We start from the raw sequence: 20,193 nt of genomic DNA on the forward strand, positions 1-20,193 counted from the left end.
TATTCCCTGGTGGCAGTGGAATAATTTATTTGCAGCAATCAGCTCCTTGAAGTTTCAAGAACTCCTGAAGAACATCTATGTAGTGCATGTAGGGAACAAGAAGAGACAAGAGACAAGACTAGAGATCACATCACAAGTTTTGTTGTCTTAGCTGCATTCTCACTTCTATCTTGCCAGATATGAGAACATGAAGAAGGTCTCTGAAGAGTAATGAAATCCTGTAATGGGATCTAATGGCCTTGGCTTCTGGGACGTTCCCAAACCTGAAAGAAACTGGATGCTTTTAACATCCCACAGTTTTCAGCCCGTGGAGCAGGTATTCCGGGTGGCATCTCTGTGATTTTGTACCATTTCTAATATCTGCATTAGAGCTTATGTATTTGAAATATAAACCAGATCTCAGTTCTGACTCTTGTCTTGTCCTTCAGTAGCCCTTGCTGCTGCAGAGAGGGGTAAACATGTTCATTAGGGCCTCCCAGTTGCTCCTCTTTTGCTGTTCTAGCAATTGTTCTTCCCATGAAAAATAAGAAAAGCCTCTTATTTACTTTCAACAGATGTAGGAACCCTTGGCTTGCTCTGTGTAACATTTTAAAGTATGTAAATAACTACCAACCAGTGCTATAGAACATTCCTTGGCTGTTTTAGAGGAGCTGTTCTGAGGCTGCTTTTTAGAGGCTGTTTTGTTCTTAAGAACAAATTTCCGGACTGTAAAAATTATTTCCGGACTGTAAAAATTATTATGACTGATCAAGTTTGGGGATAGACTGGTAGTATATTAAAAATTCTTTAAGAAAATAAGAATATTTTTAATCTCTGCTTGGCTCGGTGTTAAATTTTTCTCACTTGCCATAGGCACTTTATTTCAAATGATCTTTTCTATTGTTTTACATTCTACAACGATAGGCTTACTTTTCTGGTCCTATTGAGAAAAATAAGTAGGCAAAAGCAGTTCTTTTACCAGAGCGGAGAAGTGTAAGAGATATTGAGAACAATACTCTCCACCTGAGTCACTGCTTGGAAGTAAATATGTCCTTATCAAAATTCAACACCTGCAACACCTTGTAACATATTTAAAATAGCATGGTGGAACAGTCAGTGATTAGGAAGTATTTTCTTGTGGCTTATTTGCCTCTTATTGTGAGAGAGTAAAGTAAAAGAAATAATTAGCAACCTGTATTAATGCAGCTCATACCTAATTTATACTCACCTTTTCCATTGTGTGTAGAAACATGTATTTTATGACTTAATCTCTTACTCCTGTAGATACCTGTTCTTGAATTCAGAGAAATTGTCATGTCATAGGGAGTGTACAACTTTCCTCAATGCTATGCATTTGTTTGATTTAGAAGAGTTTTTCCATCAAAGTATTTCTATCAATTGTGAGGACTAGTCTGTGAAAAAACAGGCTGAGCAAAGATACAGGATGCTCAAAAGTACGGCTTGTCACGCATGTCTTGTAACTCTCATTTTTGGGCTAGATAGTAAAAAATCAACGTCTTTATACAGTAATTTGCCATGGTTCAGATATGCAAAAATGATTAGTCACTAATAGGACAATCTCCTTGGCTGTATGTCTGAGTTTCTTTTTCTCTGTCATTACTTTGTACTTGCTGTTTTTTCACTACATAGAAATCCCACTGCATTCACTGACTGCATGTGGGCAACTCTGCTCCCAAAGGGAGCCTCCAGACTGGCAACCCTGTAGGATTAAAATCAGCACATGCAGGTTCCTGTATGGTAAACATAAGCAGAATGAGCCCGTGGCTTTCTAGACTGAACTACTTCTTCTTTTAACAACCACTCTATTTTTTCCCCCCCCTACAAAAATGACAACAACAAATTTATAAAAATCTGTTTACACCTAACAGTTTACATAACACGCAAAATGCAATGCTGGACACAGGACTTTTGGGTTAGTTATGGTGTCATTTTGGGGCTGAGGCTGCTGTGACTTCAGTTGGGCCATCAACCAGAGGGGGGCTCAGCATGGTTCCAAGATTTTGAAGCCCAAGTGAAAGCTAATGCTCCAAACTAGAGGTGAGACTTGAAGTGGACAGCTGTTGCTTTGTTACCTTTCCAGTAACCCTAACCCCAAAGAAGGATAAGAGGATAGCATGGGACAGAAAGCTATAGGGAGGGTCTGAAACTGAGCTCTGATGTGCTTTCCTACATGGAGCTCTGACATGCTTTCATGCGAGACTGCTGCTGGCAGCTGACTGAGAGCAGCTGGTGCCAGAGAAGTCCCTTTGCATCCTGCTGCATGCGTGTGAGCAGAGCTGGTCCCTGCTGCAGGCACTGGTGAGTGTCTTGCTGTGCCTGGCTTGCCCCTTGCTCCCTTCTGGGTGCTCCCTACCTCAGAGCACATCACTTTCAGTCTTGACCCACCTCATTAAGATAAAGGCACAATCGCTATTAAGTCTACCATCTTTATAATTAGACCTGGTAGGATTCTAATTGCCTGGGGGAAGGGAGAGACAATCCCAGTGTGATGTTGTAGTTGAAATAGGATCTTTACATTTAAAAGAGTACAAAGTTGACGTTTCCTCTGTGACCAGTTTTAGTGGGACCATCACTATTTTGTTATCATTTCTGCAACTGATATTGCCTGTACTATATTATTTTGATTCCGAATTCAAGAAAGAGCAGCATAGGTGACAGAAACCAAAGGAACTTAGCTATGCTGTGCTCCTTGTGCTTGTGCTTGGCTGAGATGTTTAAAGGCGGAAGGCAGCAAGGGTCAAATCAAGTTCCAAATAAGACTACATCAGCTGATTTACAGTAATTATATCCTGAGTTTCTCATAGCTTTAAAGAACACAGAGAGCAATCAACAAAAATTCAGTTACAAAGCAGTCACTGGAGACTGACCTCTTACTATGCAAGAAGGAGGGTATTTTAGGAGGTTTTGTTTGTTTGTTTGTTTGTTCTTCCCCACATACCCTGGCCATTCACAGTCCTTTGTAGAGAGGGAAATGATCTGGCTATAGCTTCTGTAGGCAGCAACCTGATTCTGGCTTAAGGCCTGGCTTAGAAGAGAAGTGGCCTAGATCTTAGGAGGTCCTTGGGCACCCTGCAGAAAAGTTTGAAGCAAACACTACATCATCTTGTCATTTCCTCCTTTATTATTTCATGCTGTTACAAAATGCTCTCAAATATGTTTTGATACTTAGTTCACTTTTTTTTTTCTTTTCCCTTGATTTACAGTAAAGTTGTCCTTTCTAATGACCTTCCTTAGTAAAGGAAGGAAACTTGTATCATTTCACAGAGTGTTTAAAATTCATGCTCTTCTTGTACTGCTTTTTAGAACCCCACACACATTGATGAAATGAAAAGAAGGTGCCTATGTATCAAAATATAATGAGATAGCCCATGTTCTCCCTTATTTCTGGAGTTCACTTGCATTGCTGTTGTTATGCATTATCAGAAACAAGGCAGCAGAACTACAACTGTATCTAAAGGCATATATGCAGACTCTTGCAAGATTTGCTTGAAAGCAATGGGTTTTTTCCTCTGGAGGGCCCACCAGGAAGAAACACCCACCACACAGCTGAGGCAGGCATGTGAGAAAAATGCTTTTAAAAGACCTCTGCTTAATGGGGGATTTGAACCTACTCTGTAACTTCAGCAGCTCAATGCAAAATGTGACATAACCCTCCCTTGGTCCTGAAGACTTTGTTGTGGCTGAACATCAGTCATTGCCTTTAGATTTTACCTGCCCCACTCGAGATGGCTGCAGAGCATGGTGATTTCCAGGGAAGAAAAAAAAAAAAAGTCTCTCCGTGCATTCCCCTTAAGTCAATTCTTCATAACAATGACCTCAGCATTTGTTTAAATATTCAAGAGGCTTAACTGTCTGAGAGTGATTAAACTATGAAAACTTGTAAACTGTCTTGAGCGAACAGCTTTGCAGGCCTGAGAAACCGAAACTGCTTTTAGAGCAGGTCAAGGTGGAGCCTACACACAAAAAGCAAAAGCTCCTCTAGAATTAATTTAGCTCTCTAGTGCTCAGCTCTTTGCTTCCTGAGGCCTTTTTTTTTTTTTTTTTTTTTTTTTTTACAGAACAATTCAAGGAACCAGGGTTTGTTTCAAAGGAAATGGCATATCCTGGGCAGTGCCCTCAGGTGGGTGACAAAAGGCCCTTTGCTTTTGCTGCCCTCCTTCTGGAGCACTTGTTGTTTGTGAGGGGCATCCTGGCTCCCACTACACATCTCTGTCAAGGTGCCTCGGCCAGGCTGTGAAATGCTGGGATTTGCCAGGCTTGTAGCAAGGAAGCTTTTGAGGAGATGAAGCCAGGCTCTTCACAATGGTGCATGGTAGGAGGATGAGAAAACAGATATAAGAGGCTCAGACTGGATATAAGGAAAACCTTTTTCACTATGAGGACAGTCAAGTCATACAACAGGACATTTTCGGACTCTGTCACCTGCTTGTTGGCACCCACCACTTGTTAGCTGTTCAGTTCTGGTTTCGGTATTTTTCTAATACTCTGTTGACTGTCACCCAGGTTCAACAATTTCACTTTTGTTTCTACTTTCATTAGCTTGCTGACAGGAGTGTACGTATTTGCTCACCAACAATTTTTCTTACTAAAGCCAAGACAAGACTACACATCCATGCATCACAGAACCAAGCTTTGGTCACAGGACTTTGGGTTACAGTCTCATCCCTGGTGGCTGGATATCTTTAATACTGAGTCATTGCTACACTCAGTATCAGTGTCTGGCAGCCATCAGCAGGGTTCAGTGTCGTCTTTGTGGTAATACTTACCTATACACTTGGTCTTGTCCTGCTGCTACAACTTGCTTATCAGGTGATACTTGTATGGACTGTTCTGGTGCACGATTGTGCTCTTCCTTATCTTATTCAACTCAGCAAGCAATTTGTATTGTGGCTGTAGCTAACAGCACTTGTAACATGAGAAGAACTGCTTCTCTGCTTTAAATTCCCGTGCCACCATTCTCAACCAGTATTGTCACTGGGTGCAAGTTAATTCTATCAAAGCATTCCTGTATGAGAAAATAACAGCAGCTGCTAGCATTATTATTATTAAAAACAAAAAAAACAAACAAACAAACAAAAAACAAACAAAAAAAAAACACATTTGAAGATTATATTGCGCAAGCTAACTTAAATGAAGTTGTGCATGCTTGTTTTTCTGGAAGCCAGTACAACTCAATCTTAATTCATTCTACAAATTTCCTACTCTTATCTAAGTGTAATAACATTACTGAACACTTTCCACAGATCTTAGTCTACTGCATATTTTATTTAGGAAGACTGAAACTGAGAGATGTTGCCATGAGTGGCTAAGCAATTTGCTGTTTGTGATCATTATTCAACTATCTTATTGCTTTCCTTTCTTCCATACAGCAGACAGACTTTGTATTTCATTCTATATAACTTCAGTGAGAGGTCATCAGACCTATGGCCACATTCTCAGAGCCAACTGCTATAAAACTGTCGTATTGTTTCTCCCCACAATCCCCACATGTATTATTATATTATTTTCAGAAACTTGCTAATGTTCTCTGACTCTTTACTGTTAATTGGTTTAAAATTCTTCTTACACCATGGAGTGTCTATCCACATATTCTAATGACACTAGTGGGTATTTTTATTATTATTTCTTTAATTCTAGTTTCCAGTAGAAAACTTGGTTCAGAAAAAAAAAAAAAAAAAAAAAAAAGTGAAATTGGATATTACAGATTAATTCAGGAAATGTAAAGTTGTGATAAAAGGTACAGAAGATTCAGTTAAGATGCCATAAGTGTCCTCTGTATATAGCTGTGATATCTTGTGTCATAGTCAAATATACCCCATTACAGTTACAATATTTTCTTATCTCACCTCAAATACTCCCACAAGCTTGGACTGTCACACTTCTCTACCATCAGAAGGAGGAACTCTAAAGATGTTTCTCTGACCTGTAATTCCCAGAGGATTTAGCTGAAAGGTTCATCCATGTTTGATACGCTTCCATAGCTAACAGACTGACTAACCACCTGATAGCTTTTGGTATTATCAAACCTTAACTGTTACCTGCGCTGCTCAGGGGGAGGAGGTAGAAGAGGATAGATGGGGGGAAGTGTTTGTAGGATGTAGGCATGTCAAGTCAATGAAGACCCTCCACAGAAAGGCTGGCAACTCTTCCAAATCTGTTTGATGTGGCCTTAACTTAGTATTAGCCAGTTTTGTCTTCTGTCAATTAACTTCCACCTACAAAAGATCCCTATTTCCACATATAGGATGTCATTGGGATACTACATTCTCCTGATGGATTCACCTGTATGGAAAAATCATCTTTTCTTTCTGTCTGGAAAACCGCCACTTCCATACCTGGGCTACAAAACTCAATAAAGAGCAAGCCAGCACAGAGTCTCTCAGACTGCAGCTGTTCATACACATACAGCTACTGGCACTGCCTTAAACCTCTGTAAGCCTCTATTCTCTGCCTAAGTGACTCTGCATCTGGGACACAGAGAGCTGACTGTCACAAACCCGTGCCCCAGGTAACAACGTGGTGGCGTTGCTTGCAGGGATACGGTGTAGAAGGCCATTCTTAATGCAGAGAACTGCAGGAATTATAGTTGAACTGGCCAGCAGAGGGCATGGCTCTTGCTTGAAAATGCTGACTATGAAAGGGACCTTCTGAAGCATGTTGCTCAGTTTAAGATGGCAAATCATCTTTAAGTCAGCCTGCTGTGTAAATATGCGTTTGAGCATGTTCTGAGGAGTCTCGAAGAATTACATTCTCTATCCATTTTAGCTAACAACAGAGGTCAGATAGAGGTGATGTTTCTTTTACAAGCTCCCTTCACCAGGGTGGAGCATGAGAGCCCCTTGTGCTGTTGCCACTGCTGGGTGAAGCTGAGCGGGCGTGGGTGCCAAGAGGCCAACACCACGAACATGCACACGGGAGGATGCTGGCAAGACTTTGAGGACAGAGGCCACTTCGTCACCTCTGGACACAGTGCCCCTGTGTGTGGGCCTTGGTCCCAGCACCCACAGGTTTGATGGGAAGGATCAGGAAGGATTGCAGGACAGGTGCTGGTTACTTTCCTTTTAGGACTGGTTGGGAGTGCTCACAATATTGCAAGAAGTTGTTACTCCTTCCACCTGGGGGATATGTCAGATGCAGTACTCTTAGAGCCTGTAGTTCCTTTCCTACACAGTGGGAGCAAGCGATCACATTGCCAGTTTTCCAAGGGGTCCTCCTGTTTGGGATTATTGTGAACTGATATAATATTTAAATTCTACACCAGCTCTTTTTCCTGTTTTCTAGAGACGTCGCATCTGCCTGTTCAGCGGTGCAGATTCTCTCCTCCTCACAGCCCTGGGGGCTGGCTTGTCACACCTCTGCCCTCAGTGAGTAGCTTGCTTGTCCAGGCAAAGCACAGCCAAAGTCCTAGACACTCAGGTGATCAGCCTCTTCTGGTCACTGTGGGCAGGTGACCAGTGAGTTCCTGGGTGTTTGGCACTCATCACTGTGTTTCTCTTTTGCAGTTTTCTTTTTTCAATGCATTAGACAATACTGAATCCATACTCTGTGCCTCCGTTTTTATTGCTCGCTGCTCTTCTTCTTCTTCCCTTGCACTTTGCAGGTGTATTTGCTAATTTTTAGATCATTCACTTCCACCATCTCTCCTATATTTTCTGCTTATTTGCAGATCTAGATAGATTTATATGTTAAGCCTGCTAATTGCCTAGGCATAGGCTGTATCAACTACTAGGCTGTATTAACTACCTCAGAAGGAAAACTAAAGTTCTTGTTTACATCCTTAGTTTGCATTCTACCTTGCAAACACCACTTGCAGTTCTGTGGAATATACAGTTACAATTTTCCTGTAATCATCTGATCCCCTCTGGCTAAGAGAGCTGTCTGTACTAGTTATGTTAAGATTTAGGTCTGGAGGTTTAAGACCTTCCATAGAAGTCATAATTTGAGAATTATAGAGTTCTAATGTCATTATGCAAAAACAATTCTAAATGCTTTCAGCATAAACTGAGAATATAACTTTAATTCTCTGACACCACTAAATGTATACCTTTAGAGAATTTATACAGTTGATTTCTTGCCTTTTATTTCTACTGCTTGAACTATCACTGAAATCTGTTGTTCTGCAATAGTATCAGTGTGCAACAGTGTACATTTTTTTCCTATTAGGATGGATTTGCCAAGTTTCAGGGATTTCTGAGTACCTGCAGTTACACTTCAAAACAGAGGATAGAGGATTGCAGAAACTAGTGATGCTTGTTTGGCTTCATATAAGTTGGCTTCGTGTATAATTAGTGTTGTAACATCATCCAATTACATAATCGTTTTTTTTTTTTTTTTTTTTTTTTTTTTTTTTTTAATCTAGTTATGGTTTTGCTACCAAATAAAATATCAGTGAAGTACATTTATTGTCATATAGGTCACTTTACTGGTTGCAGGGCACTCCAGTGTCCCTTAGGGGCACCAAGAGCAGAAATAAGCATGTGGTGGTCCTACAGCATCAGGCTGATGGAAGTCCCTGAACAGGGGAGTTCGAAGATATTCCATGGTAGCAGTCCTATGTCTATTCCCTTTGTGCTGTGTTTAATCCCTTTTGTGCTTGGAACAGTAACTTGCTATCCTTCATATGTCAGCCTCTTTGTGTAGCCCCTTATGTAATGATGTATCTCTGTAGGCTTTTTTTTTTTTCTTTTTTTTTTTCCCTTTTCTTTTCTTTGCATATTTCCAGCACTGGGTTGGTTACTTAGCATTTTAACTTTAACACTCAAATTCATGAAAGTTATATGCACTTTCCAAATAATGTATTGTCAGAAAATACACATCAGGAATAATTGTAGGATTTGAATATCTAAGCAATCCCTATCACATTCTCAGAACATCTGCCTGTTTCTGCATTAGCATGAGAAGGAAAAGCATCACATTCCTTTCACTGGAGTATTGAATACATTTTGGAAGAAAAATGGCAGATGTTCTCATCAGCAAAAGGAACAGTGACCAGGTCTTGGAAGAGAACAAGCGTCTCCAGTGGCATCTGATTATTATTACCCAGGATTTATTCAGTGTATTATACAGGGTCATTCATCTAACCCTAACAGAGATTACACAAGCAGAAAAATGACTGCAGACTTCATAGGAACATAGGTGCCTATACCACAGACTTGTAAACTTAGGTGAGATAAAGCCTACTGTGGTATCTAGAAGCAGGCAAAAATCTGGGCAGATCCACAGCAGCGACAGACTTACTGTTGATCTGATTATCATTCTCACAGCTGAATATGCTTCCTGGGCATAGGAAAAATGCATTTGAAATTAACCTCTAATGAAATGAGGAGAAGAGAAAAAAAAATGTACTGTGGTTCAGCTTGCACCAAATCCAAGTTCCTGTCTGGAAGGAAAAGTATAAAAAAGGTATTGCTTTTGTTCTTCCAAATATGCAGCAGGTAACAAATAAGAGAAAAGTGTGTATCGATTTTAATATGGCTTTTTTTCTAAAATCTATTATCTGGTGAAAAGTATAGTGTTGTAATGTGTTAAGGAAGGCTAATACAAGTTTAATACAGACTTTAATATGAAGAGAAATGTATTTCAAGGTGGGTCAGACACTCCAGCATGTCACACTATTGATTAAACACTTTATTGCAGACTAAAAGTGAACAACTCAAAAACTTGTACTAGAAATTAATTGTATGAGACAACTCATCAATTTACTCCCTCCCCTCCATCAAATAAACAAAACAAAACAAAGGTAAATGCTGCCTGATCACTGTAATTACTGGTCTTCACTACTGGTGCTGCAGAGCACTGGATATGCTGTTCCAATGTGGTGCCCATGGCGACAAACAACAATCTGTAGCTCATATTCTTCTATCTTCACTGTTTCACATGTGACTCTTTCTTCAGACAGCAGAAAAATGACGGTGTAAAGGGCAAATTCAAACTCGGGGCTGACACCGATAAAGGTGCTTCCAATTGGCTTTACTGAGCCCTTCCAGCTGAATTGGATGCTCAAAACTTGGTCATCTTTGTCAGGCTGAAAGCATTAAAAAAACAAACAACCAAACAAACAACAATGGGATAATCTCCAGCACAGCTATGACCACATACCTACAATTTCAGATTCTGGATTTTTAGGTACAAATTATCCTGTTTATGGTTCTACAGTTTGTGAATTATGTTTTCTTCCTTGTCTAAACTAATCTTGCACCACTGAAGACAATAGATGGATAGCAGTTTAAGCCAGTGGACTTTTTTTTTTCTCCAAAAAGAGGCTAGAGCAGACTAGTCAGCAGAAAAGTAGAGCAGACTCAGTTAAACTGATATATCAGTTCAAATAAATTATAATGAGTTTTTTTATAGGAGACCAAGAGTAAAGTGACTCACCCAGTTTACAGTGAAAGTCAGTGGGAAATAGATGTTACAAATTGAATGCCAGCCCTTCTGAGCTCCTTTCCAGTCCTAATGTGGATCTCAGTAGCTCAGTGCCACTGTGAAGTTGTCTCAACCACAGCTGAGCTACAAGTAGGAAGCCCTAAGCAACATGTGATACACCATATCCTTGCCATGCCAGGATCACAGACCTGGAGCACAGCTTTTTCCCTGTCCTATAGAGCATACATGATCAGTTTTATCAATTAAGCATTGGTAGTGTTGCCGTTCCCCAAAAACTAGCATTACTGTTTGAAATAGTTTCAGTACAAAAGGATCTGGGCATGAGGGAGCACTAGGATTTCTTCTGCTTATGTATACCTGGGTAAATTAGGTTCAGAGCAGTTGACCCCCATAGCAGTAGCATCCTCTTCGTACAATTAGTGAAGAAATATGTGTGCATCATTTGGTGCCATACCTACACCCATGCCCCATTTGGCACTGATCATGTTCCTCACAAGCTGGTCACCATTCACACCAACACATCCAGGAATGGTGTAGGGTCACCAGCACCCACAGCACTCTGCGTCCGTGGATGGCTGGATCCACAGGCAAGACCCCCCTGGGACTACTGCATCCTGAGCATGCACAGAAGGAGTTTCTAACTGGTAAGAAAACATAACAAAACAAAACATTTGGGAGTTGAGGAGGAGTGGAAACTGGTCCCTGCGCGACATGGCAGGCGATGCCCTCCCCTTCCAGCCCCACCTTCCCAGGTGCCCTTACAAAACAGGTTTGAGGCCCTGGAGAATGAGAGATCAACAGCAACTGAGGAAGAGGTAGAAAGTGTTCCCAGGAGGATGCCTAGGGCGAGGAGGCCGACTCCACGCATCAGGACTGCCTCCACCAAGAAAGAAAGAAGGGTGATTGTCATGGGAGACTCTATCCTTAGGGGGACAGAGGGCCCTATTTGTCGGCCTGACCCTACCCGTAGGGAAGTCTGCTGCCTCCCTGGGGCCAGGGTCAGGGACATTGCCAGGAAGCTCCCCAACCTGGTACGCCCCTCAGACTATTATCCTCTTGTGATAGTCCAGGCAGGTAGTGATGACATTGATGACAGAAGCCTGAAGGCTATCAAAAGAGACTTTAGGGGGCTGGCACGGTTAGTGGACGGAGCAGGAGTGCAGGTAGTATTTTCGTCCATCCCTACGTTGACAGGGAGGGGTACAGAGAGGACAAGGAAAGCCCACCTGTTAAACACGTGGCTCCGGGGCTGGTGCCTACGCAGAAATCTTGGGTTTTTCGACCATGGGGCAGTTTACTCAGCACCTGGTCTGATGGCCGTAGACGGGTCCCTATCCTTTAGGGGAAAAAGGATCCTGGGCCAGGAGCTAGCGGGGCTCATTGATAGGGCTTTAAACTAGGTAAGAAGGGGGATGGGGCTGAAGCAAGGACTGTTGGGGCTGTGCCAGGGGGAGCAATGGCAAGGCCGGAGGATAAGGTAAAGGCCCAGCTGAAGTGCATCTACACCAATGCACGCAACATGGGTAACAAACAGGAGGAGCTGGAAGCCATCGTGCAGCGGGCAGGCTACGACTTGGTTGCCATCACGGAGACGTGGTGGGACCAGTCTCATGACTGGAGTGCTGCGATGCCTGGCTATAGGCTCTTCAGAAGGGACAGGCAGCACAGAAGGGGTGGCGGTGTGGCTCTCTATATTAGAGAGTCTTTCGATGTTGTAGAACTCGAGGCTAGGAATGACAAGATCGAGTCCCTTTGGGTTAGGATCGGCAGGGACAACAAGGCTAGTGTCCTGGTTGGGGTCTGCTATAGACCGCCGAACCAGGATGAGGAGACGGATGAGGAGTTCTACAGGCAGCTGACAGAAGTTGCGAATTCGTCGGCGCTTGTACTCGTGGGGGACTTCAACTTCCCTGACATATCCTGGAAGCACAACACAGCCCAGAGGAAGCAGTCTAGGAGGTTTCTGGAGAGCGTGGAAGATAGCTTCCTGACGCAGCTGATTAGTGAACCTACCAGGGGTGGTGCCCTGCTAGACCTTCTCTTCACAAACAGAGAAGGACTGGTGGAGGATGTGATTGTCGGGAACAGTCTTGGGCAGAGTGACCACGAAATGGTGGAGTTCACTATTCTTGGTGGGGCCAGGAAGGGAACCAGTAAAACCACTGTATTGGACTTTCGGAGGGCTGACTTTGGGCTGCTCAGGACACTAGTTGGTGGAGTCCCATGGGAGGCGGTTCTGAAGGGCAGAGGGGTCTAGAAAGGCTGGGCGCTCTTTAAGAGGCAAATCCTAATGGCGCAGGAGCGGTCTGTCCCCATGTGCCCAAAGATGAGCCAGCGGGGAAGAAGACCAGCCTGGCTCAACAGAGAATTGTGGCTTGAGCTTAGGAGGAAAAAGAGGGTTTATAATCTTTGGAAAATTGGGCAGGCCACTAAGGAGGACTATAAGGATGTAGCGAGGCTGTGCAGGGACAAGATTAGGAAGGCCAAAGCTCATCTGGAGCTCAATCTGGCTACTGCCGTTAAAGATAACAAAAAACGCTTTTATAAATACATCAACACAAAAAGGAGGACTAGGGAGAATCTCCATCCTTTACTGGATGCGGGGGGAAACTTAGTTACAAGAGATGAGGAAAAGGCGGAGGTGCTTAATGCCTTCTTTGCCTCAGTCTTTAGCAGCAAAACCGGTTGCTCTCTGGATACCCAGTACCCAGAACTGGTGGAAGGGGACGGGGAGCAGGATGTGGCCCTCACCATCCACGAAGAACTGGTTGGTGACCTGCTACGGCACTTGGATGTGCACAAATCGATGGGGCCGGATGGAATCCACCCAAGGGTACTGAGAGAACTGGCAGAGGAGCTGGCCAAGCCCCTATCCATCATTTATCAGCAGTCCTGGCTATCGGGGGAGGTCCCAGTTGACTGGCGGCTAGCAAATGTGACGCCCATCTACAAGAAGGGCCGGAGGGCAGACCCGGGGAACTACAGGCCGGTCAGTTTGACCTCAGTACCAGGGAAGCTCATGGAGCAGATCCTCTTGAGAGTCATCATGCGGCACTTGAAGGGCAAGCAGGCGATCAGGCCCAGTCAGCATGGGTTTATGGAAGGCAGGTCCTGCTTGACGAACCTGATCTCTTTCTACGACAAAGTGACGCGCTGGGTGGATGAGGGAAAGGCTGTGGATGTGGTCTACCTTGACTTCAGCAAGGCTTTTGACACCGTCTCCCACAGCATTCTCCTTAAGAAACTGGCTGCTCTTGGCTTGGACTGGCGCACGCTTCGTTGGGTGAGAAACTGGCTGGATAGCCGGGCCCAAAGAGTTGTGGTAAATGGAGCCAAGTCCAGTTGGAGGCCAGTCACTAGTGGCGTCCCCCAGGGCTCGGTGCTGGGGCCGGTCCTCTTTAACATCTTCATCAATGATCTGGATGACGGCATTGAGTGCACCCTCAGTAAGTTTGCAGATGACACCAAGCTAGGTGCGTGTGTCGATCTGCTCGAGGGTAGGAAGGCTCTGCAGGAGGATCTGGATAGGCTGCACCGATGGGCTGAGGTCAACTGTATGAAGTTCAACAAGGCCAAGTGCCGGGTCCTGCACCTGGGGCGCAATAACCCCAAGCAGAGCTACAGGCTGGGAGAGGAATGGTTGGAGAGCTGCCAGGCAGAGAAGGACCTGGGAGTGATGGTGGACAGTCGGCTGAATATGAGCCAGCAGTATGCTCAGGTGGCCAAGAAGGCCAACGGCATCCTGGCTTGTATCAGAAACACTGTGACCAGCAGGGCTAGGGAGGTGATCGTCCCCCTGTACTCGGCTCTGGTGAGGCCGCACCTCGAGTACTGTGTTCAGTTTTGGGCCCCTCGCTACAAGAAGGACATGGACGTGCTTGAGCAGGTCCAAAGAAGGGCGACGAAGCTGGTGAGGGGCCTGGAGAACAAGTCCTATGAGGAGCGGCTGAAGGAGCTGGGCTTGTTCAGCCTAGAGAAGAGGAGGCTCAGGGGTGACCTTATCGCTCTGTATAAGTACATTAAAGGAGGCTGTAGAGAGGTGGGGGTTGGCCTGTTCTCCCATGTGCCTGGTGACAGGACGAGGGGGAATGGGCTAAAGTTATGCCAGGGGAGTTTTAGGTTAGATGTTAGGAAGAATTTCTTTACTGAAAGGGTTGTGAGGCATTGGAACAGGCTGCCCAGGGGGGTGGTGGAGTCACCATCCCTGGAAGTCTTCAAAAGACGTTTAGATGTAGAGCTTAGGGATATGGTTTAGTGGGGACTGTTAGTGTTAGGTTAGAGGTTGGACTCGATGATCTTGAGGTCTCTTCCAACCTAGAAATTCTGTGATTCTGTGATAACTGAAAAGATTACTGGTCATGCTTTGACAGTCTTTTTCTGGGTATTAGAAAGATCCCTAAGATCCTGGTAAGAGTTTCCTTTAGAAACAGTGAAATAGCACTTTGCTGCCAGGAAAAATAAAATAAACAACCATGCCCGCCTGCTTGTAAAGTCCAAGTTTGTCCAGTGCCCTAGCAGCCAAGCTATGTTCTAGCAGTCACTGAGAAAGCATGGTTAGCAGCTCTGGAGGTATCCCAGCCGACCAATCCATTACCCACCAAACACTGCTGTTAAGGAAACATGGCATTTTGGGCTGATGTTTCAGTCTGTGTTTTCTTTACCTGTCCCAGAGGAGGTATAGGCAAAGCTTTCTATCTTTCACACTAGTTCAAGTGCAACAACCCAAAATGGCTTTTAAGCTTCACTTTTTGGTAATCTGGTTCCAAGTTGCCAATGCTCTTTGGATTATGCCCCATAATTTTCAGCTCTAAGATTTACAGACTTTCAGTTGCAAGAAGAGGACAGCAGCAAGGAATAAATAACCTGATTCAAAAGCCACCAAAGTCAAAGAAGTCTTTCCAATAACTTCAGCTGCCAAGGGGTGAGCTTCCAGATCTGCCAGCAATAAAAACCCAAATCTACAGACTGTACAAGCCCAAGAATAACCTTGCCTTTCCAGCAAAACACTTTTTGTAGCCTGGGCTCAGTAATTCCTGTCATGGCACCTTTTGGAATTTACTGCACTGGACCTTAGAAGACATACAGATTAACAGGTTTCTGTCCAGTTTCACTTGAAGTCAGGGGAATTGCCATAGGATTTTGTTTGAATAAAAATGTCTGCTCCCAGCATTTGTCTTAAAGGGGTCTGGAATTACAGACATGCTATGTGTGCAATAACCACAAATGATAGTAGGAAGAGGATGAAAGGGAACATGTCAGTGACTATGGATGTGACTCTGTAGATACAGGGAAAAATGCAACCTTGCCTCTGCATCATGGTGTTCTGATTCATTAGCACAGCTTTTCTCCGTGTACCTATTGATCTTATTTGCTAGGCTGCCCTGCTCATTCTTACCCTGGTTTTGTTCTTCCGAGTGATATATCCCTTGTAGTCAATTTGGTTATGCTTCTCCTGAAGGTAAAATTGCACCCAGTTGTGCAAACCTAAGATCTGTTTACCACGCCTTGTTTCTCCAACAAAAACATGTTCAAAACCGCAAGAATCGGGTCTGTAATAAACCAAAGAATAATATATAGGTCTTTTGTTTGAATAGTTCAAATTGGCTGGGACAAAAGGCAAGAAAACGTACAAGCTTGCCTACACTAATTTGTGAACAGTTTCTTTATTTGTTAGGATAACTTTAGGGTTTTTTGGGTTTTCTTCTTACTTTGAACAAAACTTGAAGTGGAATCTAGCCACAAAGTTTATTTGATAATGAAGTGGTTAGTAAAAGTCACAGATGTATCTCATCTGCTTATTCTGATTTTAGCAAGACTTTTGACATCATGTCCTGTAACAGCAATGCAGACAAATTGATGAAGTACAGATTACAAAAGTAAATGATGTAATTGAAAAGTGGATGAACTTCTGCAGTTGAATGCCTGTGACTAGGGACGCATGGTCCAGCTGGAGACCAGTGTACCCCAAGGGTCAACGTTGTCTGTATCTGATCAGTAAGCCTTTAAACATGATCTGTGTGGGACCATTGAACACCTGACTTGGGCTGTATCCTGAGGCCATCTTCCAGTTCTGCATGTAACAGATGGAATTCAGGCTTACCGTTGCATAAATCAAAATAGCGTAAGATGATCAGGGGCCATATTCATCAGACATACCTGTCTCCTTCTTTCCTGGCATAGAGCTGGAACCAGATGTCATAGAGCTGATACTTGAAATCAGCAAGGTTTGGCTTTGCCAGGTTTTTTTTAAGCAGATATTCATGAGCTAGCTGAAAGAAAAAACAAAGATACATATGAAGTTTATAATTTGTAATTCAGTGTTTTCAGTGACTAAAAAAGATCTCTGTTACTCACTTTCATTACTCCAGTCATTAAAATAGCATCAAGAAAACAATTGTTTTCAGCTATTTCTTCTGGAGTCACTACTTCTTCTACTCCAGTTGATGTCTCATAGTTGTCCAATAAGGAAATAAAGGCTGCAGAAAAAGAGAAACTTTCAGCATGTTCATTCTGATGAACAGGCCATAATCATACCTGTGATCCAGTCATTAAAGCCATCATAAAAAGTTGCCATATATTATGTCAGTGCTCCTTTATGTGTCAGATTTCATTCTTGAGTACAGAGCTGGGTGTAGACTAGAGGTGGCTCAAAGCCAGACCAGTGCTGCACTTCTTTTTAAGATAAACTGCTCACAACTGAGCTCCTTTATGGAACAAAGTGGCTGATGCAATAATGACCTTCTAACAACAACAACAACAACAACAAAAATCTGAGCACCTAAATTACAGACCTATGTTTATGAACTTGAGCTATGCTGGCAGAAGGTTTTGTGGGAATTACTTCAGCAAAGGAATATCACAGCATGAGGTGACCCGCAATTGAGCTCATGGCCTCTGAGTAGATGAGTTCATTTTCTTTGTATCCCCCTTTGCCACCTGCTGCCTCCTATCACTTCAGCTGCTCCTGCTCTACCCTCAGTAGATTCTGAGGGATGATGAATCATACTAAACTGATAGAAAAATGCCTGAGGTCAAAACTAAGTCATTCCCTGCCAGATTAGTGAGCTGAAGTGACACAAGGTTGGATTCAGTGAGTACCAGAGCTGTACCACAGGGTAGGATTGTGTGGCTCAGAGAAGTGTGGGGGAATAGAGAAGAATGGTTCTTCCCATTAGACGAGCAGTTTGATCAGCTTAGCAACATAGTGCAGCTTCACCCAGGGAAAAGAAAAATCAGGGGAGGAAACATCTATTGATAGATAGACCCGAAGTATAACCTCAACAGAAGTGCAAGGCGTAGCTGAGGACCTAGTGCTGTCTGAGAGGGCCAGGAGCTGTGGCCAAAGGAGAAAAGATGACTGGCATTTTTTCAATACATGGGATAATGAAGAGAGTCTCATCCATTTCACTTTGTAGTTGAATAACTTCAGAAGAATTCAGATCTTGCTATGACACAAAAGGTGTTCTTCCTGACGCTGAGGATACAGGTAACCTTCGTGTAAACATTGGGTAAACTACTTGCAAATGACATGTAGCCCGATGTACCTCGCTTCCTTCTCATCTGACCATCCAAATTATATACACTGTTGTATTTCTTGTAAACACATAAAAACAACATGGATTATTCCTGTCACTTCCACCATTAACAAAAGAACGGGTCTCACTTGAGAACGTTTTTATGCTCTTCAGGCGATCTTCATTTACATTGTGAAACAGATGTCTGGCTGCGCTGTCCTGGACAGCACTGTCTCCTTGCTGTACGGCACCTGCTTTTCCCTAGGAGAAACACCAGAGTAAAATAACAATAGAAGCAATATGTTCTTAGAGGTGACAGTGGCTGCCTTTAAAATAATCAGAACAAAAAGCATAATCCTATCAGGACACTTTGTTAGGAATGGTCATCCTAAAGCAAGAGAAGATATTAGTGAAGAAATATCAGTGTAAAGAGAAAAGACATGATTTCTGACACACTAGAAATCTGAAATTTTTCTGTTGACTCTTGTTCACGGATGATTGTAATGACCCACATGATAGCTCAGTTATGAACAGTAGCCAGATCTGCTACTGAAATATATACACCACAAATGATAGAGGAGTAATGTAGAGCCAAGACTGATTCCCAACACAAACAAAGAAAAATGAGATTTGGACACATTCTGTCTCTTCTCAGTACCCACTGCATACAGTTTATGAGTCCATGCAGTGCAGCAGAGATGTAGTTTGTCTCCTTATTACCAAGCCTGCCCCACAAGCAGTTCATTGCAGCTCTGGCAGCTTTGGACAGGTGCATGGTTGTACTCTGGAGTTTTCAAAGACTTGTAGCCAGCCATGTTTAAGGGCATCTTAATCAATGTGACAGTAAGTGCATCCAAAACAGAAAGGTGGCTTTTGTGATGATTTTCAGGTCTCTGATTCACAAAGGGCATTCTCAAGGAAAGAAGAGAAAAGACAGGCAGCTGTTAATTAACATGGGCAAGGGAGACCTAGAGCCTTGTTCTGAGAAATGAGGAAGATATGTGGGAGAAGCTTTCCCCTCACACATTAGGGCTGGAGGTACATTTCTTTCAAGTTTATTATCAATAGAAAACTATATCTGTATCTATATAACATCTATATCTATGTAACATTGAAGATATAGATATATAACTATATAACATTGCAGTAAAGAGTGTAAGCACTTTGAATACAAAATTGGTTACCAAATACTCAGTGACCTGCTGCACTTTGTGGCCAAAACACATGGTCATGCTTGTACCACACTGAGCTGGCAAAGAATGAAATGGCTGCTCATCAAATATGATACTTACACCTCCCTCACAGTTCTGTAGGAGTGTCAGCAACAACCTTGAAACCCTCCTCACCCACACCACTCTGCTATTCCATATTCTTCAGGTGAGGCTGATTCCTCAGTTTACTCCTTTACTCCAACAGGAATGACTTCGGACCTGCCTCCACTTCTCCTTTATGGGAAGTCGCCCAGACTGTACATGCAAGCAGTCGTACACACACATACATGTATGCACAACTGTACACTCACAGAAACATCCAGACCTCAGAACATCTCTAGTCCTGCTCAATGTATGATCGACACTGAATTCAGACCACGTTGTTCTGGCTGTCATCCTGTTGGGTCTTGAAAACCTGCAGAGATGGAAATTTCACAACTTCTCTGGGCATCCTGTTCCATTTGTATTTTTTCTTGTCAAATTTCATGACGATCCTTCAGCCTGTTCTTCCAGCCTGCTTAGGCCCAGCTGAAGGGCAGCCCTGACCTTGAGCATACCACCTGTATCACCACTGTTTTCTTTCATCTGAAAAAACAGAAAGGTTGTACTCCATCTCCTCCTCCAGGTCACAGATGAAGATATTAAATGTTACAGGCCCCAGGACAGACACTTGAGATGCCACTTGTAACCATTTTCCAGGTAGCATGGCCCATTAACATGTTCTCTGTATTATTCCCTCTCCTAAGTGCTTCTTCATCATTAGAAAGTCTTGCCTATGCCATTAAAGGAAATGATGAAGCATAGGCAACTCTTTAGCAGAAGGCAGTTTCACAGACACTTTTTCCTACAATACCATCCTGCCTTTAATTCTCATGTTACTTAGCAATTAGTTACCTGCACTTCAATTGTATAGTCTTTCCCAGGCATAAAGCGGTTAACGTCCATATCCCACATCTCATTGAAAAGTTTAGAAAGTTCATGATTTAAGGCCTTCCTGCCAAGAAATCCAGAGAAATGCATGTTAAAAAAGACACATACTATTGTTTCTGAAAGTCACTTTTAGAGTCTTCTGTCACTCTAACCAT

The 20,193-nt window shown here is 43.1% G+C and overlaps 1 protein-coding gene across 1 annotated transcript; it reads right to left on the reverse strand.

The window, feature by feature from the left end:
• Positions 1 to 9,739: 9,739 nt before the first annotated feature.
• LOC101791946 (poly(U)-specific endoribonuclease-A) lies at positions 9,740 to 20,193 on the reverse strand. Its single transcript, XM_005026305.6, has 6 exons — positions 20,003 to 20,193; positions 18,047 to 18,158; positions 16,738 to 16,859; positions 16,540 to 16,652; positions 15,779 to 15,932; positions 9,740 to 10,024 (listed from the first exon to the last, which is right to left on the reverse strand). Exons 1-6 carry the CDS (start codon positions 20,126 to 20,128, stop codon positions 9,764 to 9,766), a joined length of 888 nt encoding a protein of 295 aa, XP_005026362.4. The 5' UTR covers positions 20,129 to 20,193; the 3' UTR covers positions 9,740 to 9,763.

The sequence above is a fragment of the Anas platyrhynchos genome, chromosome 1 (genome assembly GCF_047663525.1).
Source record: "Anas platyrhynchos isolate ZD024472 breed Pekin duck chromosome 1, IASCAAS_PekinDuck_T2T, whole genome shotgun sequence".
Lineage (NCBI taxonomy): Eukaryota > Metazoa > Chordata > Aves > Anseriformes > Anatidae > Anas > Anas platyrhynchos.